Source organism: Platalea leucorodia (assembly GCF_965183815.1).
Source record: "Platalea leucorodia genome assembly, chromosome: W".
Taxonomy (NCBI): domain Eukaryota; kingdom Metazoa; phylum Chordata; class Aves; order Pelecaniformes; family Threskiornithidae; genus Platalea; species Platalea leucorodia.
Genome location: NC_138859.1, coordinates 16200239 through 16212766, shown reverse-complemented (window position 1 = coordinate 16212766; position 12528 = coordinate 16200239). Strand labels below are relative to the sequence as shown.

Here is a 12528-nt window from a genome sequence, read left to right as displayed (position 1 = left end):
GGGATGTAGGGCTTGGCTCTGGTTTCTGCCCTGCCTCAAACCTGCAGGGTTTGTCTTGCCCCACAGCCACCCTCCCATGGGGAGGCTTTGTGCATCATCGCTGAGGGCAGCAGGGTCCCTGGGGATGGGGGCTGTTCCACGTCCCTTCCCTGGCAGTGTGCAGCAGCGCTGCGCCTGCAAATCTATTGCTGTGCTGCGGGCAACTTGTCCCTCAGGGTCCCTCCCAAACATCCCCGGGGGTGCAGGGCAAACCAGGCTGTGTTCAGGTGGCGGGATGAGGCACAGCCTCAGTGGGACACTGTGGGGTCTGGGGCAGGTTCCAGGCAGCTCAGGCTCCCCGTGCGAGCAGAGCGGAGGAAGTTTCTCAGGCGCCCGAATGCATGGGGGCAGCTGCAAATGGCTTTTGCAGAGCCAGCAGCCTCCTGTTCCCAGCCCTGGTGGATGTGCTGCGGCAGCCAGCTGCCAACTGCCCTCCTGCACCAGGGGAGGAGAAAGCTCCCAAACAGCCCATCCCTAGAGAGCCCCCTCGGTGTGGCCATGTCCCCCGAGCAATGCACACATGGGGGTCTCCAGCCAAGCCCCTGCTACACAGCGTGTGGCCAGGGAAAGGGAAGAGGGGAAGGATGCATTTGGCACCAGCTTCTTTTCTTTTCGGGCATCCCAGCCCAACCTCTCCACTTTCTGCCTCAGACACCTTGCCAAAGCAGTCCTGACACAACCAGCTCCCTTGAGGGTTCAACAGCCCTGGGGCCAAGGTGCCCAGTTTCAGGAGCTGGGGAAGGTGGTGGCTCCATCACTGTATTTCCAGCTTCTTTTTTAACCAGGCACTCAGATTTCTACTGGATTTTCTGTTTCCACTAATATCCAGCAGCTGGTGCTAGTGGATAAAAATAGGATGGATGCTAACCTGGGGTTTAGGTTTCCCTTAGAAAGGAGGATATGTCTTCTGCTCCTGACTGAAATTCTCACCTCACCGAGAAACCCCAATTCCTTTAAAGCTGTGAGCAGGAGGTGTTTTGTACCAGTCACACAGCCAGCAATAGGAGACAAATTCCATTTCACACTTTCAAAAAGTTTCAATATAAGCTGCTACCACAGAAGGGAAATGGCACTACCGACACTCAGGGAGTCACCAAGCAAAAAAGAGAGGGTTTCCATTCGGCAACACCTGTATGGGACTTACCGAGGGCTGAGCAGAATATTTTGCCCCGAAAGGCTCATGTTTCTGGTCCATCGGCACACTCCCATGCTGCTGATGCAGACACCTGCCGGGGGACATGCATGGGATGTGAGTCAACCTCGGGAATAACAGAGAGAACACAGCGGGAAGGGCAAGCAGGGACTGTAACGTCAACCTAAGCCAGAACGTGGAGGCTGCATGTGCATGCAGGCAGTGCACGATGCACAGATGGCGTGCGCTCTGATCCCTGCAACATGCAAGGAAAAAAGATGTCATGGACAGTCTGCAGCAAAGAGGAGGAGGGTCGCAGAAATACCAGGCTCCTCCTGTTCCTCTGCCTGATGGAAACAAGGTGTGAGCCTCCTCAGCCAAAGGACTCATTCTGGGCATTTTTATCATCATTGCCCCTTAACCCAAGGTGTGAGGCCCAGGCTGGGCTTCCTCTTGCTGGCTCAGAGCCACTTGCTGTAGGACCAGCACAAGAACACAGAAAGCAATGAAAAATAGCAGCTCTGGGGCAGCACGGGCTGAGATTGCAGAGCAACCATCCCCAAAACTCCCAATGCAGTACTAGGACCAGCTCTGGACTCTGAGATGTCCCAGCCTCTGCCACAATCTTTCTGCGTGGAAGGGCTGTGCTGGCTGGTGTGGGCAGTGCCTAGTGGCAGGAGCGCGTGTTCGGCTGCGTTTGATGAAGAGCCCGCTGTGCTTGCCTGGCTCCCTGCCCACTCTCGCAGAGCTATCTCCCCTCCTGACATTTGGCCAAGCAAGCCAGACTGCCGCAGAGCATGGTGCTGACCCTGTCACCCATGGCCAAACACCAGCTCCGGTGGCCGCTCCCTGCATTGCTGGCAACATCACTGTGTTTTATTTCTGATAATTCATACAGATATTAATTAGCACCGGGCCAGGGACTCCAGGTGACATCAGTGGCATTACGCACCCTGGCCTTGAACTGCAAAAAATGAAATGAAAGCAAGGACAGGGTCCTAGACCTTCCTGCCACCACACAGGTCCTGGGGAAAAAGGTTCAGTGGTTCCCTGGGGATGCTCGCGAGCTGCCCTCCCTGGGCAGAGCAGAGCTGCGACTTGATCCCGTTATAAGCGTGCCGTCACCTGTTCTGAGACACGGCCCGTGGGTGAGCCACCCTCTGGCTGTCTCTCCTCCACAGGCAGAGACATAGTGCTCAATTTTATATCTCATCTGTCTGCACAAGCACCCTTTGCTTCCTGGGCGGGTTACAAGTGCAGTGCTGCTTGCAGCCATTGCCTCACTGGGCTCCCGTGCCCCCAAACCCTGCACTGGGCTCAGCAGTCTGAGCTCAGAGTCTGCTAGTGCCTCCCGTAGATCTGGTGATCCCAACTGAACCCAGGGCACAGCCCTGATTTAGCAACCACTCACCAGACAGAGCCCTCTCTGCAGCCCCCAGCTGAAGGGACTGGGCTATTTCACCACCTGGTTCTGTGCCCTTTCCTGCAATTGTGCAGTTCCCCATTATGAAAGCAGCAGTGGGGGCAGATGCCGGCTCCTTGTGCTTCCTACAAGAGAAGCTGCTTGCTTCCACTGCACCAGCAGCTTCAGTGTGCACAGGTCACACATGGGCACTGGGTGCTCACATCCATTTATCTCCAAAAGCATTTCAAGGGTGTTGGCGCACCCTTGAAGGAGGGTGAGAGCAGAGCACTGCCCAGCAAACTTGCACTGTGCTTCAACAAGCCCCTCTGCACAGCTGCAGCCATGGGAAGTGAAGGCAGCACCTGCTCCCCTTCGTTAGGCTACACAGGTGGTCACCCCCCCCACCAGCTTCCACTGGGTTCCTCCCACAACACTCCCAGCCCCTGGCACAGCCCCTAGCCTCCACTGGCAGCCCAGCCCTGCACCAAAACAACCATGGAGGGCCCAGTCACACAGAGGGCACATTTTATTTACGCATCGTTAATTTTTATTTACACATCATTAATATTTATTTACACATCATTAATAAGGAAATGTCCTCACCAGTGCAGATATGAAGTAGGACAAGGAGAGATGCTCAACAGGTACCACTAAGCTGCACTCCAGGAGACACCACTTGCCAGCTCAAAGTGTTTCTGCACAGACCTGGGGTGCAACCAGAGCCAGCTGACTGCCTCACCAGCCAGTGCAGCAAAGCTCAGGCACACGAGGACATAGCTTTGAAACCAGCCTACAGCCAGGAAAGCCTTCAGAAGAGCAAACAGCTCTGCTGTTCTCTGCTCCACGCCCCCCTCCGCAGTCCAGTTCAAGGCACGCCTTCTCTCCCTGAGGCATGCACCAAAAGCCCTGCTCCCAGGGCTGTGGGAGATGAAAGGCTCAGCCCCTACAAAGGGAAACAGCATGCATGGCTCAGGAGGAACTCCACAGCACCTTCTCTAGCCAGGCCAGGAGCTGTGCCCGTAGCTCAACACCTAGCAGGAACAGGGGAAACACAGGGTCTGTCACAATGGCAGGACTGCTCCCTGCCAGGGCACTGAAGGTCAGCTCGCCATCTCACACCCAGAAATCAGGCAACACTGCAGGATTAAAGGGAAGGGACAAGGGACAGATGCTTGTGGCCATCAGACACAGTAAGAAGTGCAGGACCCAGCCTGTTCACCTCCACTTGGGCAGGGAAGAAGTGGCATTCATCACCACCTGCCTCCAGTCAGATCAGGTACAGGCACCTCAGGCCCAATTGCCTTTACCCTCCATATGCCACAGCCCATCCCCACAAGCCACAGGACACACCCCGAGCTGCAGGCCACGTCAGCAGCCATAGCAAAGTTCCCACAATTTCCTACCCCATCTCAGATAGGGTCCTGCTATGGACATACAGAGCAGAGTGTAAAATCAGGTCATCCCTAAAACAATTCCTCCCTGGTAAACCCTCTGAGCTGCCAGCATTCAGGAGTATTCAAAAGCATTTGCTTTGATAAATTATCTATTAACACAGCTCTGCTTGTCCCTGCCCAGCAGGGTGCCCGGTGTCACCCCAACAGGCAGAAGGAGGCAGCAGTCACATCTCATCGGCACGGTGCTGCTGGATGACAACGCTGGCAGTGCGTTCCACCCACTCCTGCCTCTTGGCTTTCCACGCTGCCAGCACCGCTGTGTGCAAAGGGTCATTCTGGGAGTGCTGCTCCTGAGGCTGGGGAGGGCCCAGCTCAGAGCCCGCTGCTGCTGGAGGGTCGGAGGATGAGTTGCTGTTGAAAGCAGATCTGGGATTGGGCTTGGGTGGACTCCATCCCTCTTTCCATGACTGATTGAGGCTGCCCAACAAGGGGTCCTCAGGCTCTGGGCTGAGCCTCTCCAGTGCAGCGTCCTCCTGCACATCAGGTGCTGCCTGCCTAACCTGGTTTGGGAACTCATGGATCTGCCGTGACAACACTGCAAGAGAGGGAGAGCCAGCCTTGTCATTCCCACCTTGAGAGCGGGACACACCAGCCTCTCACGATCCTGCTCTGAGCACGGGCCACTGCAGAGCCCACAAGAGGGGAACAAACTGTTCAGCTAGGGCTGCCTCCTCCTGGAGAGGCAAGGAGAGGATGCTGCACAGCCGCCAGGCACAAGCACAGCTTGTGCTCCAAGAGGGACTGGACACGTCCAGTTCTGGTACCATCCTTGGCCCAGGGCCCTGCCGCCAGGCAGGCCTCCGCAACAGGACTGAGGAAGAGTCCAGAGCTGGGGCAAGACAGCAAAGCCAAACACCAAGTGGTCATCCCAGGCAAGGGGCTGCTGGGTTGGAGGCACCCCAGAGTTCAGGCTGTCTCCGAGGAAGGTGCTCTGCCCCTGAAGGCAGCACTTCACCTGGAACCATGCCTCAGCCCCCAGGCACTCACCTCTGAGCTCCAGCTGTTGCTCTCTGCTCCCAAACGAGTAGAGGCTGGGGGAGAGAATGAGGCAGAAGGACAGAACCAGGACCTGGAAACAGAAAGATCAGCAAAGCCCTCAAAGGACATAGGTAGGCATCACTGGCCGCAATAAACGCCTTTCTCCCAGACTCATGGGGACAGCAGAGGCCCCTTCACAGACACTGGGGCTGAAGCCACTCACCATGATGCAGGTGCTTGCTGTGGTAGTTTTGGTGGTGGACTGTCTCACCAAGGCCTGCAGTTTCCACAGCTGCTCAAGCAGTGACCTGCAGGAGCAGGCAATGCAGCAGCTGAACCAAGAGCTGCACTCCCCCTCCTGACCCTTTGCAGCCAGGGACAGACCACAATCCCAAGAAGAGGAACAACCTTCCCCACCACATCTCCTGCCATGTCCAACAACAACAACAACTCACATGTTCTGCTTCTTCAGCAGCTGCACCTTCTTCTGCAGCTTGTGGTTCTGAGCCATGCAGGCTGCCACCCTTCCCAGGAAAGATGAACAGCACGGGGGAAAAACAGAGATATTTTGTTAGTCAACAGCAGGGACTCCACCAGAGTCTCTCCCTCAGGGAATCAGCCACCAACTCCAGGTGGCTGGGGCAGCTACAAGTGCTCCTGGGGTCTACCTGGCACCAGCTGGAGCAAAGCCCAGAGAATGACATCTCACACCAGGTTTTGGGAGGGGTAAGCCCTGCCCAGTCCTGCAGAGAAGCACCAGATTAATCCCTAAGGATGCTCACTCCTAGCAGCGCATCAGCCCTGCAGATCAGCAACACCAGGCTGTATTACAAACTAGCCTAACCTGGAGAACACACTGGACCTCGCAGGCCAGTACCTGGCTCAAATGGAGCAAGCTCTGTGTCATCTCCAAGCCTAAGAGAGCAGGGCATGATATGCCCTGAACTTCTGAGCCTCTTGAGAAGACCACAGGGGTCAGCCTCACTTTCTGCCCAGGGCAGCAAGACCCCAGCAGCAGCACAGCATGGCTGCTGTGTGCCCGTACCTGTTTTCCAGGCCATCCACATAGATCTTCTTCCTGTGACGACTATCCTGGGCTGACTGCTTGTTCCGGATCTTCCGACGCACTTTCTTCAGAAGCCGCTCTTCAGCCTGCAAGGGCCATTTCTCATTAGCAGCCACCCCAGGGCGTTGGCAATCCAGCCCTTGCAAATCCTGCATACATCTCAGTGCTCAGCCCTGCTTAGAAAGGCAGCAACCCACGTGCTTTTGTCCTCTGTCCCTCCCACACCGCTGAATGAACTGCATGAGCTGCAAGGCAAACTCTGGCCTGCTGATGAGGCCAGCAGTTTCTCCAGTGTAGCAGAAGAGTGAGACACACATAAGGGAGATGAAAAGCACACAGCTCGCAAGACATGAAGCAAGTGGAAAGAAAAAGGCACTTGTGGTGTAACTGCCTCCTGCAAGCAGTCACAAGTGGGGAGACTGACAGCAGCCAGGTCTTGCTGCTCTTTGTATCTACCTGACTAGCAAAGCAGAGGCTGCTGTGCACGTGGACACACCCCGGGCCTCGAAGGGAGGAGGAAGACACCAAGCCCTGTCACATGCTGCCCTGAATGCAGCACCTGGGTGCTAACGCTCTCACCAAGGCACCATCCTGCATTTTCAACCCCTACTCTGGTTGAAGGGTTTGAGTGGTCCAAGTCTGTTTGGGAGTGACAAGCTGTAGCAAGGACTCACTTTGGTCAGTGGCAGACAGGTTGGTAATGAAACAGCTTCTTTCTCCAGGAGCTGCCTCTCCTCCTCTGTCAGGACCAGCTCTGGGAAGTCAGACTAGAAAACAGCAAAAATACACCTGCTGAGAATGCAAAGGGAGTCCACCCTAGGGCAGAGAAGGCATGCAGAAAGCCTACAGAACCAGGATCAGCTCTGCCAAAGCAGCATCACGCTTTCCTCCAAGATATCCCTCACAGGAGCCAAGCCAGGAGAGAAGGGGAAATGTGAGCAAAGCAAAGGCTGGGGCCCACACGCTTCCTAAGGCATGGCAGTCAGTACCTGCACAGTGGCTCCAGGCACAAGCTGGGGTCCAGTGTCCACAGCAACAGCAATGGGGAAACTGGAGCTCTGTTCCAGCACCTCACTTGTGCCTTCCAAACCCACCCATGTCTCTGGGGAAGGAAAGGAGAGTCAAGCTCTGGGCCTCAGTGAGGCAGCACTCAACCAGCCAGCTTTGAGTAGCACAAAACCACAATTTTATGGCAGCAGAAAGCCACCAAACTCTGCTTTCTCTATCGCTGCCTGGCACCTCCCAAAAAACCCCTATGTGGGACTGCTTTTGTGCCTGTAGCCAGGACAGAAAGAGCCCACACACATCACTTACCAAGATCAATGGAAACATCTCCTTCTGCCATTTCAGACTTCACACTTTCAAGCACAGGCCAATCCCGATGGAGGGAATAGTTGTGATCAAACTGCACAATGTCTGAGCTCTGAGGGCTGCCGGCAAAGTCACTGCCAGGGCTATGGGACAGATTCTGATCCTCAGAAATGCTGCTGTCACTGTCAGCAGGCGAATAACCCTGCAGCATGCCTGGTTCATCTTCAAAGGGACTCAGCAGGGAGCTGATGAAGTCATCCATCTCCTTGTTCAGGAGCTGCAGAGAAAAAGCTTTTAATAAGCAGGGAGCCAAACCTTATTTAAACCAGCAGCAATTCTTCCTGAAGAGCTCACCTCAGGCTCTGGCAGGCCCCAGTCTTCCAGCAGACCGTTCTCCCCTGGGATTTCAGGGCAGGGAGCAACATCCTTCAGGAGGAAGTCAAGCAGGTCCTCATCTGCCAGGGCAGCCAATTCCTCTGGGCATGACATCTGAGCAAAACACCCAAAGTGAGAACAGGCCCCAGAGGAGACGCCAGCACTTCTCTGGGATGTCACTCAGCCCCTACTGACAAAGTCTCCCCATGCAATGGCAACAGCTGCCAGGGCCCTGCAGCAATGAACAGGCCATGAGTACTGTCCCAACAAGGCTGTTAGCTGCAGCAGTGGCCCCACCAGACTACTGGGACCCAGCCACAGGAGCCAGGCTCCACCCAGAATGCAAAAGCTGCAGGAAGGAGAGGGAAAGTGGAAGGGCCCCAGACTTTTTGCCATGGAGGGTATGCAAGATCCTGCCATTCCACTGAAGCCCAAAGGTGCCATACCCCTGGCATGCAGCCAGCTGGGACAGCCTCCCCATTAGCACTGTTAAGATTTCAGATCTAGCTGACAGGTGTCACAGCCCACACACACACACACACACACAAAAAAAAAAAAAAAAAAAGGATAAAAGCCCAGGGCAGACTCCAGTCACAGGGCTGCTGTGCCAGCTGCCTAGGAGCAGGAAGTTGGTGTGCAGGGCTGCCCTGCCAGACGGCACGGAGAGCAGAGTGTAGCCAACAGGAAGCAGAACAGTGAGAGGAATGGAGGAATGGGAGGTGGGCAGAGTCCAGGCAATGCTGGGGCCCATTGTTTCCACAGACATGAGGACTTTCTATCTAGGAAGCATGCACTGGGCAGGCAGCAAGGAGAGGAAGAAAACAAGAGGAGACAACAGCATGTGAGGTAGAAGGGTCACAGGAGCATGCAGGGCAGATACCATTCCCCCCGCCTGGACACCCACCCAAAGGAAGCCAAAAAACCTCTCACAGCCCCAGCCGTGGGGCTGGCCCACAGGCAAGCACGGCGTGCCGCTGCCTGGGGCACAGCCAGAGCCTGCAGCCAACGAGTCCCCGCCAGGCAGCACAACCCGAGGCCTGACAGCGGCAGCCCCACGCGGGAGGGCCAGGCGTCCCACCGGCGGGCTGTCAGCGGCAGGCTATGCCACATCTGCGAGCTCTCCTAACCGCTAGCCGCCAGCCCCCGCGCCCAACGACCCGCAGGGCCCCCCGGCCCGGGTGGGGCGAAGGGAGGACGGCGGTCCCATCCCCCAGCCCAGCCCAGCCCGTCCCGTCCCATCCCTCACCTCAACGCGACACCACCAAACCGCGCTGCTTCCAATGCAGCACCAGTGACATCACCAGCCTCCCAGCAGGCCGCGCGCGCTCGGTGACCACGCCCCTCCTAGGGGTGATGCGAAGGCGCCGGCGTGGGTGTCTATTGGCTGACAGCGCGTGGGTGGTGGGAGCACGCGGCGGCCGTGGGTAGGGGGTACGGCCGGAGGTGTCCGGACTCCGGTTGCGTGGCGGCCCGTGCCGTGCCGGGTAGGGACTCAGGGGTGGAAGCAGCAGGCGGAGCACGGCCTCAGGGTGCGGGCGCCGTGCCGTGCCGTGCTGTGCCGTGCCGTGCCGTGCCGTGCCGTGCCGCTCGGGCGCCGGGCAGCGCGCAGCCCTGGGCGTGGGGGGACCGGGCGGATCGCAGCCCCAGGATGCCGTGCCGTGCCGAACCGTGCCGCCCGGCGGCGCGCGGTGCCCCGGCGCATGCGCGGCGGGGGGCGGTGGGGCGGGAAGCGGGCGGTGCTGCCCCGCTGTTCCTGTCCGCACACAGGTATGGTGATGGGGCGGCATGGGGTCCCGGTAATCAGTAGTACCCTGGCTCCCGGTGGCTGCTGGAAGCGGATGTCCTGGGGGGAGACCGCGCTTACGGGGGGGGGGGGGGGGGGGGCAGCGTCTCGGTTACTGGGGCCGAGCCTTCTCTGCTCCCACTGGGGTGCCTCCCCGGGAAGGAGAGGCTGCGGTCATCCCAGGGGCTTCTGAGGGGACGATCATGCTTTAGCCTGGTTTTGGGGCGTGCCCTATTGCCCCCGGGGCTGGCGGCACCCTCCTGCTGGGCACCGGCACCCGCCGGTGCTGGTGACCCTGGGGTGGTGCAGGCAGGCACGGCTGGGCTGGGCCTGGCCTTGGCTCCGTTAATCCTGGCCCTGTCCTTGTCCTGCCCCAAAACAGCCACCCCAGGCCTTGACCTGAAGTCAACGCTTGCCAGGCCCTGGTTGGCATCCCCACCTCGGGGGTCCCTGGGGACTGAGCGGTAGAGGCCTGGGTGTGGCTACAGGCCCTCAAACTATGGGGACGAGTTTTGGCACTGGTTGGTTATGGTAGTGAAGTTTTCCTGTTGCCCTTCCTGCCCGCCCTGCCTGTACGCAGGGGAGAAGCAAGTGGGAAGGGTGTCTCCAGCCCGCTGTGCAATTTTGGGTGGGGACGCCAGAGGACATGCTCCCCGCAACTGCGACACAGCCAGGGGAGGTTACCCTAGCAGCTCCCAATGATTGTCCTGCCACAGAAGGCTGGTTGTGGCCCCCCCCCCAGGATGGGGCGCGGCACGGCACTGGGGTGGGACGTATGGGGCTGGGGTGGGTGCTGTGGAGCAGGACTGGCCCCCCACAGGGAAAATCACAGGTCCCCACCATGCCCTGGCTGGAGCAGCTAACTGGGCAAGGGAAACCCTGCCACGTTCTCTGCCTTTTCCCTGGCCAGCCTTGCTCTCTGCTGGCTCCTGCCCACACCCCTGCAAGCTCCCCAGCCCTTTGAATCTGCTGGCAGGATGTCTACATGCTTCTGCCATGGCTTCGTTACTGGCTGTTAGACTCATATTTGGTAGCAATAATTGTTTACTCCCTTCTCCTCTCTCCCTGTGCCTCGCTGCTGAGAAGGGGAGGGGACATACTTTTGGGATCTTTAGCTTTGCTGGAGCCCACAGGTTGCCCAGTAAAGGGTTCGAACTCCCCCATGCAGACCATGGGGTGAAACCCCCCAAGTGCTAAATGAGCGGCCACTGCTGCGCGATGTACATGATCGTGTGCTGTGAGCACCAGCTGAGTGCATGGCTTGCTCACTGAATGGCAGCGGCGGGAGCTTGGTGCATCCTGAAGTGGCATGTCCTGGCAGATTTGGGGAAGGGGAGCAGGAAGGCTGGGAAACAGGGACCTGTGGGGAGCCTTCCTTCTCACTGACTGAGCGTGCCATCTTCCTGCCCTTGCTTGCCCCTGTTCCTACCTTGGTGGTGGGCAGCCCGGGGGTGCCACTGTTTGTGCCCCCTCCCTTTGGAGGGCAGGAGATGCCTGGCAGGAGCGGACAGGCCTGGGGACGCATAGGAAATGCCAGCAGTTAATGGCCAGAGCCGCTTCACCTAGTGCGGGTGAGCTTGTGGGCTGCCTGCAGCTGTGGCTGTGATCCCCCAGCCCCACTGCCTGTCCCCTGCCTGTTTCCCATGCTGAGCAGGGCTGCCCTCCCTGTGGGGGCAAGAGGATGATCTTGCCCCAGCTGCGGGTAATAGCTGGGTGGTCGCAGAGGTGCTGTGGGGCTGGGCTCACCAGCCACTTATATTCCCCAGGAGCAAGCTTGGCCCCAGCTAGAAGAAACCATCTCACCGTCCAATGTGGCCACGCAGCTGGGAAAGAGGAAGCGGACTGAATCGGCTCAGCAGCGTGCAGCGTTGTCACCGGCCAGGGCTGCTGGCTCAGCCTTCCCATCATCATGAGGCTGAGCCACCTGTGCCCCCAGTGCCTGCTGTGTATACCAGTCCCATACTGGAGGATCTGTCCAGAGCCGGATCCAACTTCTTACTGGGTTAATTTTTGACCCAGTTCCTTCTGCTGTTGTGCAAACGCCAGTGTGCGAGCAGAGCCGCTGCTGGCAGGCGTCATGGTGGCCTGGGACCTGCCTAGCTGTGCTGGCCAGGCGGGCAGCCCTGTGCCTGTGGAAAGCCCCAGCAGTGGGGCGGTTTGCAGCTGATAAAGCTTCCTGCAGCCAGCTCCCGGCGCTGCTTCACCCCCAGCCTGGGGGTGGTCCAGAGCAGGGCCTTTCCCAAATGAAATTTGGTGTTGCTGGAAAAAAAAAAAAAAAAAAAAAAAAAAAAAAAAAAAAAAAAACAAAAAAAACACCAAACCCAAACCTCATCCAGAGTCTCCCTTAGAATGGGCACATTAAAAATGGTGAAGTTGTTGCCTTTGAAGATTTGTGGCTTGTTCTGGAAACTTGCTGTGAGTGCGCCGGCAGGCTGCTTTGATGCTATTGAATTTTGGTTGATTTTTTTTTTTAAAGATATAAAACCTCTGTAACTGTTCTTGCAGTGCTAAACTCGGCCAATACAAATATAGCAGTTATGTCATGTGATGGAAAACTTACTCTCAGTGGTCCCAGTAATGACGCAGTGGTTCCTCGGGCTGGCGTGGCACTGGCTCCCTGTGGCTGGCCCTGCTTGTGCTGGCCCTGCCTTTAGGCAGAGCCCCAAGCCAGGAGACCTCTGCCACGATGATGGTTTTGCTCACCTAGTGTGGGGTGAGATGAAGGCAGCCGGGATGGCTCCCGAGGGGGTTGGACCCCACCAAGAACTTCCCCCCCCCCCCATTTTGGGATCGGCTCAGGAGCACGCTCGCGGCTCAAAGGGTTGCACGCAGCTTGCCATAAAATGCAGAAAGTGCCTTAATCTGGCTGCCGGTTGGCCGGCTCACTGCTCCGGTGACTTATCTGCCTTTGCATACTGACAACCAATTGCAAACGGGTTTGCTTGCTCTGGAGGTGAGCCAGCGCAGAAATTTGGTGTGTGTTCA

At 57.7% G+C, this 12528-nt stretch overlaps 1 protein-coding gene across 1 annotated transcript; it reads right to left on the bottom strand.

The window, feature by feature from the left end:
* Positions 1-4194: 4194 nt before the first annotated feature.
* On the bottom strand, positions 4195-7874 carry LOC309601541 (cyclic AMP-responsive element-binding protein 3-like; the record flags this gene model as incomplete). Its single annotated transcript, XM_082334590.1, has 9 exons — positions 4195-4565; positions 5018-5099; positions 5232-5316; positions 5464-5532; positions 6054-6160; positions 6749-6841; positions 7064-7176; positions 7389-7662; positions 7740-7874. 9 exons carry the CDS (start codon positions 7872-7874, stop codon positions 4195-4197), a joined length of 1329 nt encoding a protein of 442 aa, XP_082190716.1.
* Between the last annotated feature and the right edge of the window lie 4654 nt (positions 7875-12528).